General features: G+C 41.1%; 1 protein-coding gene across 1 annotated transcript in view; it reads right to left on the bottom strand.

Annotated features, from left to right (window-relative positions):
* LPAR1 (lysophosphatidic acid receptor 1) overlaps positions 1–18,350 on the bottom strand; it is a gene marked incomplete at both ends in the record, with an annotated part of 47,303 nt that extends 28,953 nt beyond the window's left edge. Inside the window, 2 exons of the mRNA XM_082336626.1 lie at positions 5,616–6,363; positions 18,291–18,350. Of these exons, the coding sequence (XP_082192752.1) occupies positions 5,616–6,363; positions 18,291–18,350 (808 nt within the window). The remainder of the gene's footprint in view (positions 1–5,615; positions 6,364–18,290) is intronic.
* Positions 18,351–18,594: the final 244 nt, after the last annotated feature.

Genomic DNA, 18,594 nt, shown 5'->3' with positions numbered 1-18,594 from the left:
TTTAGGGGCTGATGAAGATAGGCTGTGCCAGTTAACCACCCGACACTGCATGAGGGGTATGGAAATACAGACATGCCTCTGGCAAAACACAAGGTGCTGTCATTCCGGTTGTAGCACTATTTCACAGTCTTTTTATTTTCTGCTGAAAATCAAGTGCTCTTTCTGCAGGAGGGAAGGAAGTGGGAAAAGATGCAGACTGCATGCCAGAAGAGACAGTGTAGATATTGAAAACATCTTTTAAAAAAATGTGCCTCCAGAGAACTTCATGTTTTTGATCTTGGATTGAAATGCTGCCTATCAATCAATCAATCACCCAGAAATGTTAGTGTTATCAATAATGCACTTTATGTGCTTTAACTGTCTGGCTACAGCATATGTTGACACTCAAGTGCATTACCATAGTTATTTGCTGCTTTGCACCTCCATTTGGTACCTAGTTGTGAAAGAAAAGCTACAGAAGTACAAAAATAAGTCTCTCCTGCAATTCATAACTGTGGCAGAAAGAGAGGGCAGGAAAAAAGCTGTTGCTGAGCAGTTCTACCCTTCCAGATGTTTATACTGAACTTCCAGATGTTTTCCTTGCATTTATTGCTTCGTTACAATAAGTAAGGGACTGTCTGCAAACACAGTGAGACTCCTTTAAATCAAAACAGTTTATACAAAAAGAACCTTCCCTTTTTTATCTGTGCCCACATTAGTTTCTAAATCTTACAGAATAAACCACATTCCTCCAAATGAAGTGGATGTTCTTAGAGGCGGGAAAGGCCTAAGTGTCTTTTTTTTTTTTTTTTTTTTTTTTAGTTCCCAGGAACATAAAGGGTAAATAATCATGAATTAATTTTTTGCTCTCCCTATGTCCTGGGGGCTAGCTGTGGTGCTTGGCTCAACAGGCATGCTTAATTTTAGCCAAACACCACTGAGAACTCATCCAACACAGAAGGCTAATTGGCAGGATGGATAAAATACACATAAGAAGGGTTGTTGCTGTTAGTATTTAAAATTCAGTTATAAAACCTCAGTATCATAATCTTACAGTCTGACTTCCAAACAGAGAAGAATGCCCAAAGACATGTATGGAGTCATAGGGAAGAGTTACCCACATTGTAGAAACAAGTGCTGACAAATTAAGGATGGATGTTTAGTCAGCATTTAGGCCAGAGAATATACAGGCGAACTTTCTAACAGTAATGATCTAAGCTGGTAGTTATCTAGAAATGCAGGTATATAAGAACTCCTAAAAGACCCTAGCCTTTCATGACTTATTCCAGGCCATGGAAATCCAGAGCAAAGCTATTTTTTTCAGCCCTGAGTTCTGAAATCCTTTTTTGGTGCTTTCACCGCTTCTTAAAACAGTAGTTAGATATTATCTAACTATTGGCCCGCCAAATGCATTCAGAGTCTAACTATGACCTCCACCAGAAAAACAGTTTAGCTTTGTCCTTAAACATAAGATAAGAAAATGTGGAGGATGGAAGAGAGGATGCCAACTTTCAGATGTTCTATCTTCTAGGTTTCTCTCTGTTCCCTTGATTGCTCATTTAAATGTAACACATGGTGGTGGTGAAAGGCGAAGTGTCATTGAGCTACAAGCCAAACCAGACCAGATTTTATGGCTATATGCGGTACACAGATCAGTCCTGCCTTAGCCCCAGCGCAAAGGAAAGGCATGCTCCAGAGAAAGAGCTTTATGTTCCTTGTTACTTTCGAAAGATTTCAAAAGCAGCCTTGTTAAAAGAAAAAAGGGCTCAACTATGAAATCACTTCCTTCTGTTTCGAATATTTTACTCAAGGAAAAAAAAACAAAAGGGCATAAAAAAAAAAATCTGTTCTCTGCTTTAGACTTGTTCCTAGGATTCAGCATCCCACCCGCTCTGTGGGATGACGCAGTGTGCCAGATCCCGACCGCTCCAGTCAGCGCGTCAAGCGGCCGTAGCCCTCCCCACACAATCACCCTCTTGTCAGAGGCGGCTGGCATCCGCCCCGCACATGCTGACAGCATCGCTGCCGGGAGGACTGCATCCCCTTCGGGGCGGCTCTTCTCCTCTTGGAGCAAGGCAGCAAGGCGCAAGGAGGGCAGGCAGTGTTAGGCAGCTAACAAACAAGAAGCTCTTGTGTTAATTCCCTCCCCCTCCTGTCCCACGAAATGTAGGGTGGATGGGGACAGGGGAAAAGACGATCTTCTGCTTGCAGCAGCGAGGCTCTGCCTGGGAGTACAGCCAGCAGGACGACTTCAGGAAGACTCGTTTATGGAAGTTTAAAAGTCAAACGAACAGTTCATTGCTGCCCAAATCACAAGGGGGTTACTTATGGCTGAGCAGCATTTTAACAAAGATCCTAAGATGAGGACTGGTTTGCCTCCCTCTGCCAATGCTCATAGGTTTACTCAGACTCCCAGCTGTTTTTCCTTGGTTCCCCAGGCACCCTCCCTCTCCTCCAAAATGAACTGCCTCCTCCTGGGTAAGTGGGCTGACACACACAAGCTCCCTTCCCCACTCAGGTGTGGGGCAGGAGAAGAGGGAGAACAATCTTAAGAATAAACTGAAACGCTTCCTTTCCCTTCTCCACCTCCAGCAAAAAGTTGCTTTCTGCCTCAAACAGCAATGTATTACCCTGATCTGCATGATGAAGAAAGGCACGGGGTCTTTTCCTCTGTGGTATTGAGATTTACTGATGCAGAAAAAGCCAAATAGCATGAGATAAGCGTTCAGCAAGTTGCTCCAGGCACCCTAAGACACCCACTTTTGCCTTTTGCAAAGCTGAGGCAGATAAACTTGCATCACTGTGCATCAACTACCTTTGCAAGAAGGCACTCAGAATTACAACACTTGAAATTAAATCTTCTGCTTGTGAAAATTTTAAGCCAGACTTGCAAGCAGACTACAAGCAGTGCCAGAGCACCAGGACACCCGCCTGATCAACAGGCTGACCGCACCATCTACTCCAAACAGGTATCGCCTAACCAGTGTTTCAAAGCTTAGCTTTTTTCCTTTAGAACCACAAAAGGATCCTCCACTGGAAATGCAAATTCAGTAATATAGGACAGCACTCAGGAGCTGATGGTAACTAAAGAACTTTTTTCATGGTTCTGCCAGCACTCTTCTTAACACCCTGATGTACGAACATTTAACCTCCCAAAAGTCTCTGTGGTTGTGCCCATGCCTTCTTGGCTTCGGGCTATTTTTTTTTTTTTTTATTTACTATTAAAAAAAAAAAAAGCCACAGTTGTTTCCCAGTCATTTTTATCTTGCAGTTGTGTCTCACAGGTGATAGGGAGGTGAAGGCGTTGCTACTTCTTTACACTATAGTCCTATCACCGACCTCCTCCAACCAAAGAAACCACACTGCTCTGAAAAAAAAAACAAACCCTTTTCAACATAATACTGAACGGGCAGATGCAAATACAGGATGAAGAGTGTCACAGCCTGGGAGTGCCTTTGTTTTCTTCAAATAGATTTAATAAAATAATACATTACCTCTCTCTGTAAGTGGCGTTTTAGAGGGATTAGAAGAGGTGCTAAAGCAGAGTGTGTGCACAACACTGAATGAATTTAACTGCACCAGTAACAAGAAATAAGATCCCGTTTGCATTTTGAAGAAAACTTCAATATGTGCTACCCACAGCCCTGAAAAATACTCCAAATAGCCCCAATGAGGAATCACAGATATTACTGAACTACATCAACAACTAAACGAGTCACCTTCAGTTTGGCTAATGCTACTTAACATCTGGAATTGTTCCACTGTTTCCAGAACAATACCTAGAAAAAATAAGGTACTTATTATGGAAAAAAAAGGGCTACTTTATGTTCCTTGCACACCTCTACTGTTGTGGCCACATTGGGTGGCCAGTACATCTTCCCTGTGACCTCTGCTCATAGGAGAACAGAGGAGGGTGCAGTTACTACCTACCCTTCCAGCTGCATTCTAGTCCCATACATGCTTGGGATTAGCTGCCATGTGCTATTTATGCAGTGACTATTTATTCCTACAACTCTGCACTGCTCTGGTATAAGCGCTTACTATTTCCCACCCACTTTTTTTTTTTTTTTTTTTTTTTTTTTTTTTAAGTCTGAGCCTTTTAAGTCTTTCACCTCACAGGAAATACTCCACTGCTGTATGAACAGCAATTCATTCAGGAGGGAAAGCAAGGATCTATTTCCTAAAAAGAAGACTGCAAAACCTAAAGTTTCTTTATGTTCTTATCCTCATCTTGTCTTCTTCAAGGAGGATCATGGAGGTGGGGAGGGACAGATTTCTGAACCACCAGGCAGTCAGGAGAGGTTTTACCCACCGCTATAGCCTCCCTCGCAAACTCATAGAGATTCTTTCCCTGAAGAGAAGAGCAGGACACGTAGGAATATGACTTGTCAATGGCTGAACAGGTTAGTCAACTACACAGTTCATATTCTGGTTACAAAGCTAATCACTGGATTGGAGAGCAAAACGTACATTCTTAAACTAACATATGAGTTGACACTGACTCACATCAAATCTCTGCAACTATTCTGCCGTGTTTGTGCAGACAGTAACTGCTACAAAGCACAAGTCACAGTGTAAAACCATGGAAATCAGGATGTCACAGCAAGCACTCGGGCTAAGTTTTGGGCTTTGCAGAGTGTAGAGTTGCATTTATGGACTACTAGGGCAACTTCATGATGCAATGGGGTACTAGGATCCCAAGAGACCTGTGTACTGTGCTGGAGGACCTCATGGATTGGAACAAAGATTGGGACAAGGAGACAAACAGCACCATTCCTGCCTGCCTGCAGCTCACTGTCATCTGCAGCAACAATGAGCAGAACAAACTGCAAAGAAAAAAACCAGGGAATGGCACCCAGTATCCAGCCTGTGCTTTTGCATAAAGACACTGAGAGCCCCAGACAAAAAACAAATACAGCCACCCACGAAAAGACAGGAACCTTCTGACTTCAAAGTGTGTCATGATACTTGCCTCATGTTTCCCTGTTTTCCAAGCCTTGAAGCTTAGGCACCTCCTGAGCAGTGTGCTGAAGCACAGCAGTGCCTCACATGCTACTTTTCTGTATTAGCAAATTGGCAGATACTCAGATGTGCCAAACATTATGAGCAAACTGTACATGCAGTCCTGCTTAACATACAAAATCTTTTCATCAATAGCCTGTAGCCCCTCATTGTTCTCCAGATATGGGAATACCACCTGAATACACACAACACTTTTTGAGTGGCAAAAAGGAGACAAGAGGTACTTCAGTGGAAGACTGAGCCTTCCCTGTACTATTTAAAGGCTGCACCCATTTGGCATCTTCAAAGGCAAAAGAGCGAATGCTGCCCAGGATAGGCTGCTACAACAGGTTTTAACCCTGCATTGCTGCAAAAATTGACCACTTTATATCTGGAGGTCCTGGATTTTCATCAGTTTCATGTTACAGGGCTTAGTGACCAAGTCTCTGATACCCACTTCCATAACTAAGCTTGATAGTCCCAACACAGTAATGAATGTTGGGCGTTCTTATTGTCTTCACCTCTTCTAGTGTCTTCCAAATGCTGTCGACTTCCCAGAAGGTGGACATGCATTACTGAAAGCATCTGATAAGAAACAGAGGGAGGAGAACAGTGGAGGCAAAATAAGCACTTACCAAGCACAATGACCACAGTCTTCAGGAGGCTCATCATGGTGTCCCGATTCCTGCGGGGTCCAGAACTGTGTCTGGACATTCTCATAGTCCTTTGGCGGACGTACCCAAAGATATGAGCATATAGGACCACCATGACCACAAAAGTGACCAGGTTGAAAATAGCCCAGAAGACCAGGTAGGAGTCACTATAGAGTGGTGCCATGTTGGAGCAGTGAGTGATATCACAAATACAGTTCCATCCGACACTTGGTATGGCGCCCATGACGATGGCCATAGTCCAGATAACAACAATTACGACCACCACTCGCCGGTTGCTCATCCGAGTATGTAGCTGCATTCGGAAAACTGTAATGTGTCGCTCAATAGCAATGGCCAACAAATTGGCTACAGAGGCTGTCAGGCTAGTGTCAATGAGACCCTGACGAAGCAGCCAGGTGCTTACAGTCAATCTTCTAGTGTTGGGTCCTGTGTTGAACATTAAGTAAAAGTAGGCCAGCCCTGCAAAAAAGTCCGCAGCGGCTAAGTTGGCCATTAAGTAATAAATAGGAAAGTGGAATCGGCGGTTGACATAAATAGCCACCATAACCAAGAGGTTCGCCAGCATTATGAAGATGCAGACGGTAATCCCCAGTCCCATTACAAGCTTGCTGACAGTGTTCCATTCAGTGGCTAGATATTTTCCACTTCGGTTATAAAAGAAGGCAATGGTTTCATTGTAGTAGCACTGTGGTTCACTCATGGCTGTGGACTGAAAGAAAAGGGGGAAAAAAAGAGAGAAAAAAAAGAATGACATCAGAACTGAAAACATATGATTGCCTCCATGGACAAGACATGCACACAGAGCGGGGAGGGGGACAGGAAGGGAACATGCTTCAGAACAAATTTATTTTTTCAGACCAAAAGGCATTCCACAACTCTCAAACAATTGCTCTGAGGAGTCTAGTAACAGCAACCAGATTAGAAACAACCAGAAATTCTTCCATCTGCTGTGGGAGCTAGCATGATCTCTGACATAGTTGTAAACTGCATAGCAAATGAGCTTCTGGCCAAGCAGACCTGCTGAAAAATTCACTCAGAGAGAAGGGCATGCAATTCATAATTACGAAAAGTTAACTCTATTACAGGACATCTTATTAATGTTATCAGTGCATGAAACTATTGTTTGGCTGTAGTGGTGTTCAAAGAAGAGCTTCCCAAAGAGGAGGAAAAGTGGATTACATTTCCCAGTAGGTTTTGACTTACTCAGGTCTCCATCAGGCTTTCTTTCTTGTCCTGTCTTAAAAACTGGGAAGAACACCCTAAGTTAAGATTGTCAATATGCTCTAAGACTGTGAATTGCCAGGGCCAGGGGCTGTGTCTGCCCATAAGGCATGAAGTGAATTTATAAACAATAAGTAAGCATGCCACTGTATTTCTATGAGCATTCTTTTTCCATCAGCCACATTTCTAAACAGGGTTTGAAATACACCATGCTTTTAAGTATATCTCATCTGAACTTGCTTATTCCAATTTGAAATAGAAGTAGTAAGGCAAGAAATCAGAAAAGCAATATTTGACTTAACTAGTGTTAAAAGCATCAAACCTTATTTCTTGCATTAAGTATTGTTATGGCTATGTCAGGGAATACAGGATTAATTTTCCTTGCAGAGTACTCCATTGAGCACAGTTACGGGTGCAACAAACAAGCCCCATATTCCATCAGAATGTAGAAGCTTTGCATAAAACTGTTCGCTAACAAGAAAATTCTTAATGGGTTTCCTTCCTCAGTTATAATCAATTACTCAAGGTGCAATTCCCAAAAGGCAAACCTTAGAAAAAGAACACCCCCTGAATAACATACTGGTTCCTTGTTTAGCATGGCTGAACAACGAGGATGTAAAAATAATAATTAAAAAAAACCCAAAACAAACCAAACCAAGAAACTCATGTCAAAAACGTCTCTAAAGAGAGCCAGGGGAGCTGGCTCTGACACCCTGATTTTATGGCTGTGAAACTCTACTGACTAAATTTGAATTTTTACAAAAAGAGAAGCAGTTTTAGCAAGGAACCAGGTAATAAGACCAAGCAAAGATCAACAACAGAAGAAGATGAGAATTTCTTCCCATCAAAACATGCAAACAAAACCCCATGTTTTGGACAGCTCCAGCCATTCTGCAGGAAATGCTACAGCTAACCTAACCTTCATGTTGAAATAAAAAATATACAGAATTGGGAAACAGAGTTAGTAATTGGACTAAAGTGAAAATAGTATCGGATAAAGATTTCCTTAGAATTACTCAAAGCTATTTCTGTTTCCTTTCATTTCCCTCTGTTTGTCAATATAATTAAGCCAATTCCAATAAAGCAACATACAAACCTTTCCACGTATATCCCAAATGTATTACATGACATTTAGATTTATGTTAAAGAAAAAAGTCTTTTCAGAATGATTTTACCTCCAACCTAAACATCGATCAGAAACATTGCAGACCCAGGATAATAAAAAGCTAGAGTAAACAGTATTTTTCAGCACAGTGGCTATAAAACTTTTATTGTTCCTCTAGGATACATCAACTCTTACATTAGAAACCTTTCTGCCTTAATTATCTAAGAATTTTAAAAAGTCCTCATGTAGGATCTCTCTGTTGCATAGAAAAAACGATTTATAAGGGATACTTAACAAAGGGAGACCTAGCTACAAGACATCTGGCTTTAATTCTTTGGTTAAAGACCATGTGGTAATAACAGGTCAAGTATAAGAACCCTTGAGGGAGAGAGGAAGTCATATGAATGAGTTAGTGGCCCTTATAAAAGTTCGCCAACATCTGCGTTAATTATGTGAATGCCCTGGTTTTTTTTCTCTCTGTAGGATTATCTGGATGCAGTCTTGCAGTCTGAATTACAGAGGAGGTCAGGACTCCAGGATCTAGTGGACTTTTGTGATCCTGAATAAATTATCTCTTTGTCTATATATTTGTCGATCTATTTTTTTTCTTTCAGGCGGCTGCTGCCCATATGTAACGATCCTGCTCCACTGTTGCTCTTGTGGAGAGAGGCCAGATACACCTGGCAGAACACGTTTTTAATTCAGAAATTTAAAATGTGGTAGCTATTACTTGCCTTTTTATTTTTCTTTTTTTTGTTTGTTTGTTTGGCACGTAGGCTTAGAATGTGAATTATCCCCTGATTTTGTAATATCCTCCCCAGCCATTTCATATGAAATCTGAAACAAGATATGATAAAAAAAAAAGTCACTGTAACATGCACTGATAAGTGCTGTGCATCTGTCTTTTTCACAAAATGCCAAGCCACGGCTGAATGTATGCAACGCACATAAGAATATGTAAAACACTACAGAGTCAGACTTGTTAAATTTAAAAGCATGACAGCACTTGAATAATCCTGGAGGAACAGCATGAAGCTCACTGGCTTCTTCTTTCATTTTGAAGACACAGGAACAAAATGCTCTGTTCACATAAGGGATTTTGGATAAGTTTTGTTTTTAGCACATGCTAATCCAAAACCTTGAATCTCCTTTAAATGCAGTCTTGTCAGTCCCAAGGAAAAGAAGAGCAGAAGAAGAGACAGTTTGCTGACAAAAGTTCAAACAGGGGACTTCCAGGCAATCAGCTTTCTCGGATGCCAGTGTGTATCTTACAAGAAGGTTTTGACCTCCCGGGTCACAAACACACAAATCTCAAGGCATCACATTTACCCGTGATGCTGCTATCTGACTGGAAAGGCTGAAGTGGGAGGGAAATATAACATTTCTCTGAGTACCGAAAGCGTTAACGTAGCATAATGGCATATGCAAGCAGGCAGACCCATCCCCTCTCCTGCCCCTTCAGGAAAAGGGGCAGGGAAGTTTATATTTTAATTTCCTGAAGTTTCCACTCACTGTGTTTCATTGCCTGGGTAAGCCAGATGTTCAGTGCCCTGAGATTTACCTCATCCATTTAGTATATCTCAACAAAAGTTTATAACAAACTGAGCTGCAAATTGCCCATGTTAACTAAACCTCTAGGACACATCTGTGTAGAAAAAGAAAACATCTGACTTGTAAACCAACAAGACAGATAAAGCAAAATGGAGTAATAGCAGGCTAAAAGCAAAGCCTCCTCTAACCATGTGAGGTTGATTTAATACTCAAGACACAGTTGTCCAAACCAAAGAACAAGAAAATCCCGAGTACATGGAGTTAAATCTCTTAAAATCATGAGACCCAGTTATAACTACAACACAGTACACATAGACCAGGAAATTTGGCACTAAGACTTAATAAATAAAACTCACTCTGCTTCTACAGTCAACACCTAGTCATCCCGTGGCCAGAACATCACCTTGGCACTGGCTTTTCCAGCCACTGTCTGCTATACTTGTCCTCTTGGCTCCTCTCCTCTGGTGGTACAGGACCATGCCACTGGGGTGGCAGTGGGGAGACTGGGAAGAAGAGCCCATCTAAGCAACTTTCCAGTGTTTCGTGCTTGATTCACCTTGCTGCTGCCCCACCTCTCTATCACAGCTTAAAGAGTCGGGTGAGGATTTAGATCCAAGGCATGGAATAGCATGCCCATGGGATGTTCTTGGGTAAGCAGCCCATTATCCTCTTCCCCATGGCGGGAACGGACCAGAGTAGAGAAGCCGCTGGCTTCCTGGAGCAGGAAGGTTAGAGGGGAGTTCTGGATACTTCCAGCTCGGTGGTGAGTGACAGCCCACCTGGTGAGGGCTGTGCATGGAGAGATGCTTAGGGTGGAAAACGAACACCAGCAAGTTTTCAAACACCGCTGATTGATACTGTCTAAACAAAACATTAGTTAGCACAAGGTGCCTGAGGGGCAAATGATCAGTTTATAAAACCCACTGCAATCTGAGAGTTTGCAGAGTTCCTCAGTCCACCTAACAAAAAAAATGAAAAGGAAAAAAAAAGAAGGACCACCCCCCCAGCAGGCATGGGTGCCTTTATTCCTTGCCGAGAGAAACAGAGCTGAACATTCTTAGAATACTAAGGTCTGACTTTTACAGAGCTTTTAAAACTTGGAAGCCACAAAAATGATTCCATATCCAAGAAAACTCTTAAAAATATTTTAACCTTTAACTCTCCAAACACAGTCTGCTCCTTTCTTTTTTTCCCTTTACTGAATTAACCTTGACATGCTGCTGTTTTCTTACCCAGAACGCGGAAAGGAGATGAAAAGCAATTTATTTGGCAAGGAACTCTGAGGAAGATCACAATTCTGCATACAATGAAATGCCAAGTACAAGCCAGAGACCTCAATTTTTCAGAAGTCATGCAACTTGCATGCAGTCCCCTTGAAGTCTGCGAGACTCGGAGGAGACTCATTCTACACAGGATGAACTCTTAATTCTGAGGTAGCTACCCTTGGATCCCCAAACCAATATTTATCATTCTCAGTGCTGCCCAGAAATCCAGAAAATATTTCAGAGAAAATGCAGAATTGGGAATGGTAGACTAGGACTCCAAAACAGCAATAGGTGTCTTAAATCTCTACATTTAGTGCAGCAGCAGCAAATGGAAAAGCAGTAGCATTGCTTTCTGTTTAGCTAAATACTCTGAAGTTTACCAACATACCAGGAAGGCTAGAGCTGGGGAACCACTAACTTCAAAATCCCCAAGTAAGGGTATCTATTAAGAATATCTTTAAAATAAGCACAAGAAAGTAAGTATAGGAATAATTGAATCAATATGTAAATACTTTCTCAACCCGCAACTGCAAAACCAGGGGTTTTATGAAAGTAAAGTTATCACAGATGAGAAAAAAATTCCAATTTGCAATAAAAATTTCTCCATTACCTAATGAAAAGCACAAACTACTGTTCATACTGAAGAACACAAAAGAAACAAGAGGTTTAAAAATAAAGAGGAAAAGGTGGTGTTTCCTTTAAAGATCAAAGTAGAAGTTGAGGAGGCATTTACCCAAAATTTAAGTCAAAAAATCAAAAAGTCTCAAGACAAGGGTCCTGATTCAATATAGCTTTATGCCTACTATGCCTTATGTACAGATATAATTTAATTTGCACAATGAAAGTATGAACTCCTACCACCAAGATACAATAGCTCCTCACATACCATTTTTGGAACTGCATCTCCCAAAGTAATCATGTGGCAGACTTAAAGAAAAACTTGAATGTTAAGATGTGGTGGTTCAGTCACAGCAGGCTACTTCATCATTTGACTAGACTCATTTTGCCCTTCACACAGTGGAAAAGATGTGAGGAAACAACTCTTTGAAAGGGAATCCCTTTAGCTCTGCTACAACGTGCTAAAGCATAAAGTTACTTATGGATCATGTGGCAGTAGCTAGCATATCCAATAATTTTTAGGACGCTTTTGTAGTAGACTGTGTTACAACAGAGTCTCAGAGCTAACAAATGTCCCAAAAACTAGAAATTGAACTGAGAAGTTCTCTGTATCCTACAGTTTATACCTGAAAAGGGTAATGCAGCACATCTAGACATTCAGTGTACCAAAGAGACCCAATCACCAACAACACTGGAAAAATAAGCAACTTTACTTCTACTTAGGAAGGTATAATTCACAAATGACACAGATCCTTTTGGAAACTATGATTATGACCTCCACAGATCAACTATAAAACCAGGGAGGGTGCTGACCTTCCTTAATGCTTATTCACTGTTGACTACTACAAAAGCAAGTTCAAAAATAGCTTCCATGGGCTAAAAAAGGAATGGTGAGAGCAGGAAGTCCAGCTAACACTAAAAATGCCTTTCTTCTGGAAGATGCCAGGATCACTAATTATCACATCTGAAATACCTTGACTCAGCCCTACAGCTTTTCAGGATAGATAAACCAGGAGCCATGCATTTCACTACTCAAACACAAGAGTATTCGTGATAGTCAGGAGCATACTGAGCTGGCGCAACAGGCCCCCAGATCGCCAGCTCAGTGGTTTCAACTTCTTGCGCTTTCTGTTGCTGCAGAAAGGAACTGCTTGCTGCACATGGACATGGAGTCTCTTTCACTGCAGAATTCTGCAAGCAAAAGGATATTTAGGAAGTTAAAAAGCTAGAAGAATTGGAAAAAAAATATCCAAGGAAAGACAGAGAGTGAACTCAGTCCTCCAGCAACCTACCCAATAATTCACACACTGCTGTATTGTTGCTTCTTTTCCTCAGATCCAGCATTTTCAGATGAGCTGCATCCCTCACAAGCACTACCTATATGTTCTGATGAATGTTTTCCAGTTGACGAGGAAACGAAGACTGTTTGAATCAGGGCATAGTTCTACATCATCACTTCCCCCCTTACATTGCTAGGATGGCTTAAACACTGATTACTAAAGATTTGTTCCCAGACCACACAGCACTTCTCTGCCGCCCCGTCTCTGCCTTCCAAGCTCCTCTCAAAGGGAGACCACCACCGCAATGCGGAGGTATTGCAAAAATAAGCTAATTGGTTTTGCCACTAGGAGAGACGTGATTGGGCATGTTTAGCCCAAATCGGGTAGTTGAGCCCAAACATCCCATGCAGAGTACAGAAAGGGTTTCTGCAAAGGTCTTGAAGCTTCATTTTCTTCTGAGGGAGCTTTCATAGCAAGCTGAGCTTCACAAACATTAGCCAAACATGGGTATAGGCTCAACACCTCCTGGCTTTGTGGGGACACAGGAAGGCAATTATATTCCATCAGCTAATTTAGTGACTGAAATATGCCACCTCTTATGCCTTCAAAAAAAGTCGGTGTCATGATGCAAACTAATCTTCTCCACTATCTCACCCAGTTCACTCGCCGGTTGCCTTCCTGCTTTATCCTCAAGCTGAACATCGTAGCCAGACATCCAGCCTTGCTGTGAGTCCCTGCAGGCTGCTGTGCAGGACGAGTGCAGCGCAGGACAGACCTTCCCCAAAGACCCCAGCCCCGCGAAGAGCTTTCTGGAGAGAGGTGCAGCACACAGTCCCCTCTCCGTGTCACTTCAGAAGCTATCAGGGTGGAAGAAATGTGAGGGGGAAAAAAAAAAAAAAAATCTGCACCTCTAACATCCCAAGTGAGTTTCCATGTATAATGAATTGCAACATGCAACCTTTGGGCCCAGTTCAGTGCTCAGTGAGCCAAGCTGGGAATTAATTCTTGGCTCCAGCAGCTGAAAGATTGGCCTTTTATGCTGAAAAAATGCTGTAGGCTATTGGGGCTACTTCCATCTCCAGGGCACACCTTCCATTACTCCTCACCAAGCAAACCAGCAAAGTAAGCACTTGAGAGAGTTTAGCCTACAAGCAAAATGCTTATTCAAAGTTATGTTAATGAGCATAGCAAATTTCATTTTGGGCTGGAAACTGACATTTCCAAACGGAAATAAGAAGACTATCCTGTGTTTACCATGACAAATACATTTTTTTCTTGAAATACATCAGGAAGTTTGGGTTCCTTTTGCTTTGATGCACTGCTTTGTGAAAGATAAACAGAATATAGAAAAATCTTTCTCTCTCAGGTCTCTGGCAACAATGGGTTCTCCATCAGTAGCTTGTTCATACAGTACTGAGCAGCGGCCTATAAGGCAGTATTGGTCTACTTTAAACAAAATGGAGATGGATTTTGAACCCCTGGTAATATCATCTAGTGTAACAATAAAAAAAAAAAGCATACTGGCATTTAAGTTTCCCTTATGATGCCTGTAATTGGGTGGATATACCTCTAATTGCAAATTGTTTCTTCCAGTCTCACCATTTCTTTTTGTTCTCTCATTTACCTTATTTACCACCAGCAGAGGTCTGTTTTGATAAAGAGGTTAATTTATTTACTCACCTAGAAGAGAGAAAAATCAGCACATTTGTTGGCTGCAGAAATTTGGGCACCAAATCCAAAATGCAAATCTTGTTGGGCTTTGTTGGGGAAAGGGGTGACAACAGCTGTGCCACCCTACAGGAGTCTGTTCTCAAGCATCATTCTAAAGAGGAAAAAGCTACTGAGGATGACCATTCTGTGGCAAAGATAGTTTAAGTTCTCTTCCACTCTAATTCAAACAAAAAGAAGAGAAAATAAAGAAGTATTCAATGGCACAGAATGGGAGAAGTGTTTTTTGGCTCTGGTAACCACACAGCCATGAAAAGCCACTATAATGAAAACTGCTCTGGATTTCTCTTTGGAACAGCTGCAAGGCAGTTATTTAAATATACTCATTTACTTCTAGTATTTGGCTGGTAGGATCCACTGCTGGCAAAAGCAAAGAGAGAATGATGAATTTTTGTTGTTTTCTCATTTTAAGCATTTCTGAAGCACTGTTGGAAGTCCCTGGTTCATTAAGCAACTGGAGCTCAAATCATTTCTTCTTCAAAGCTTTTACTGCAGAATTAATCTCATGCCATTCACAGAGAAGATACTAATCACTACACAGAGTATATTAATCAGTTTAGATCACCACTTGTCATGTTTCCTTTTAGCAAACAGCAAAGCCCTCTGGGATGCTAAATGTTTCTTAAAGAATTACTTAACTTTCCGCTTACTGTGTTATCAGACTAATCAGGTTTCTATGATATAATTTTGCTTATACATAGCTAAGGTATGAAGTCATCACATGTACCACAAAATATCCCCAATTTAAGAATCAAAAAGTTCTACGTTTTTTTTTCTCTCTCTTTAGCAGCATAATGGCTTATCTAATCTGAAATCAATAGATTCTGCCTTACAATAAAACCCTGTTGCCAAAAACTCAAAGCCTGTTCTGGAATTTTTTTGTTTTATTGACTTCTCTGACATATTGTGAATGGTGTCCCAGAACTATTTTCTATTCCAGATTTCAGCTGTGGATAGCTAAACTACACTGAAACTTTACTTATCCTTCTCATTTAAACATGAGCAAGATGCCTTAAATCCGTGCTCGTAATCATCACTCCTTACTTCTGGTAACAGGATACTGCTGGGGGAAAGATGATGGGAGCAGAGAGCTTTGGACAGGTCAGTGCATAGGCAAATGCATGACTGTGAAAAATGTATTGCTTCAGTAGAGGGTTGTAGAGAGCACCAAAAACATTTCCTACGTTGACACACTAGCAATAAGAATATTTTAAAACAGTAACAACAATTTCACACCTGGTATCAAGAAGTGACTTTCAGAAACTTTCCTAAATGTAAATCTTTTGTAACCTGACTCAGAAGACAAATAATGAGAAAGATACCATTTGCAATTAAATTAGCAGGAACTTCCCTCATTGTGGTGCCACCACAAGCACCTGTAGGATTAAAGCCCAAGCAAACACCTGTCGGGGGACCTTTGGATTGTAAAAGGTCCTGCTGAGGTCTCTAGGATTCTCCTCTGTGGTAAATAAAAGTCTATTCCTGTTTGCCCTGTGCAGTTACAGGACTGGTGATAGGCAGAGGAATATTTATTACTGAGATGTATACACATACATGTGTATACAAAATAGATAATATTTATTTCGAAGACTAAATCGACCAAATGTGAAGGAAACCAACTATCCTGGCAATGCTAAAGGAAAGTTAAAAGATAAAAAAGGATTAAAGATAAAGAAAGTTTAAAGGAAAGTAGCAAACCACTTCTTTTTGTAACTGAGATGCCATCTAGCTCATGCAGAAGGCATGCAAGGCTATTTCCAAGTTTAAAAAAAATCCTTCCTTAGAACATTAGTCTCTAAATGTGTTCTGCAGCACACTGTGGCATCTGCTCAGTTTTAAAAGGCAAAATAACGTTGTCATCCCCCCCAAAAAAAGTATTTTAGTGACTATAGTTTTCTAAACTACATCCAAAATTCATTTGTACATCAACACAAATGTGAAAGGCAAGCCCATGCAGTCCCAGTCTGAAAAGTGTTTCACTTCAATACGTCCATCTAATGATTCCTCTCTTTAGCTATGTGTCTCACTACGTCCTTCCCTGTTAAAAAGCTCTTCCCTACTCTCAGAAACATACACATCGCTCCCACCTGATTGTTTGGAGCTGCTACTCCTTTACATAGGATTGAAGCCTTATATCAACCATCAGATCCACAACAGTTTACTGAAGTCTCTGGGAATTCATGCATGCATGTAAGTCTGCCCATATGGATATCAAATTTAAGTCCATTTTTACAACATGAGGTTGAGAATGATATTTTTCTACCATAACCTCCCACACTGAGTTACCAGTCTTTCCTTTGCTTCCTTTTTGCCATTTCCTTTTGGCTCCCAAGTCAAATCTCATTGCAGCACAGTCTCTAAAACCCAAGTGTGGAAAGCTGTCTAGATTACCAGTCAACGACCAGAATCATCCATTTATCTCTAGTCTTTGGTCTTGCGATGCAAGTCCAGGGCAGGATTTATTCAGCAGGAACTCCCTGCAGACACAGGACATGCATTTATTCACTTGTAAGTACAACAGAATTGTGACTATGCTGATCATCAAGTCCTTTACAAGTGACAGCGTTTCTTCCACTCATTCTTGCACCACAGTTGACCTTATTTTCCCTTCGAGAAGGCATTTATCCTGAACAGCAATCCTTAGATACACAAATTTCTCATATATAACAAGGCTCTGAAGAGAGAACCCACAGACACAGGGATGCAAGTGCAGAGCACACAAGCAGATGGCCTGGGGGAGCCTTTCTCCAGAAAGAGAAGTGTCCAGCAGCAGCCAGGCAGCCTGGGATGCAAGCATACAGCATCCACCTTGTACCAGGTATTCTGTTCTGCTGTAAAGACAAAATCCTTCTCTGACCCTAACAGGGACAGAGACTTGAAAAGCAATGTAAATCTTTTTTAAATATACTAGTTCTCCATTTGAAACACAGGAGGAAGAGGAGCACAAAGAAGTTTCTCCAAAGCAGATTTCAGATTCAGCTCGTTTCACATAACCACACATTAGCGGACATGTTTTCTGTAATTTCACAGGGACCAAGGATCTCTGAACTACTGCACTTCTCAGTGCATATTGCTTAGAGCTGTAGTCTCCTGAGCCAAAGCATCTCCAGCAAACAACAACAACAACAACAACAAATAAGCATTAGATCTCCAGTTTTCTGACATCTACCTTAATCAATTGTGGTTCCCTCTTCAGTAAAATATACATCCTTAAAAGTTTTAAGTTGCAACAGACACTTGGGTCTCTATGAAGTCAAAAGCCTGAGGTAAAATCTTGACTGTTGTTATTAACGTCTGCTTTTCTATTTGTAGTATTTACTTCACCAGAAAACACAAATACTCGGTGTTCAGTACATGGAGCTGAAGAAATCACCTAGGTATTTATAAATATCAAGTCTGAAACACACACTTTGATTCATGAAAGCAAGATTAGTGTGTTAGTAATTGTAAGTATATTATTAATTTTACTGCTGCTTTTGGCTTAAAACTTTAGCTTTTCTAATAAGAACACTGAACCTGAGATTTCCTGTGGTATTATTCCAACTGAACCACATTATGACCTTCTTCTACTTTGTATTCATCAGGCACAGTAAAAATCAAACCATAGCGCAGGGACCGCCTACATGGAGTCAATAAAGATTGTATTTTGCCATATATTTTCTTCTACAAATAGCAGTATAACACAGCAATGTCATGTCTCAAAGTATAAAAACATTCTTAGCAAATGATGAGTGTCTAATACAATATTTCAGGAAAAATTCCCTCAATGATTCAGAAGTGAGACAGGAGAAAAAGCTAGGATTCAATGAGGAAATAAGAAAGAGGTTCAGTCAGTTCAGCTGCCAGAGTTTTATTGTGGTCTACTCACCTCAATCGCCTCAGGTTGGGACATCATGGAGGACGGCACCAAATCAGTGGTGATATCCATGGTAGCTCAAAATGTCCCTGCTGTCCTTGCACCCTTCCTCTGCACCCGCAAACCCTTGGTAGGAACACAGAAGCACTTCCTCAGACCCTAGTCATGCTGGCATTTGCTCCTAGTGGGAAGGAAAAAAAAAATGTTGAGAATAACAAGAGAACTGGGTATGCAGTCAACACCCAAGCCCCTCGGCTGCTGCAAAACCAGCCTGTGAGTTTACACAACCCGACTTGCTTACATGACCATTCAGAAT

Source organism: Platalea leucorodia (assembly GCF_965183815.1).
Source record: "Platalea leucorodia genome assembly, chromosome: Z".
NCBI lineage: Eukaryota > Metazoa > Chordata > Aves > Pelecaniformes > Threskiornithidae > Platalea > Platalea leucorodia.
Note: the sequence above shows the minus strand (reverse complement) of the source record. Positions and strands in the feature narration are given on the sequence as shown.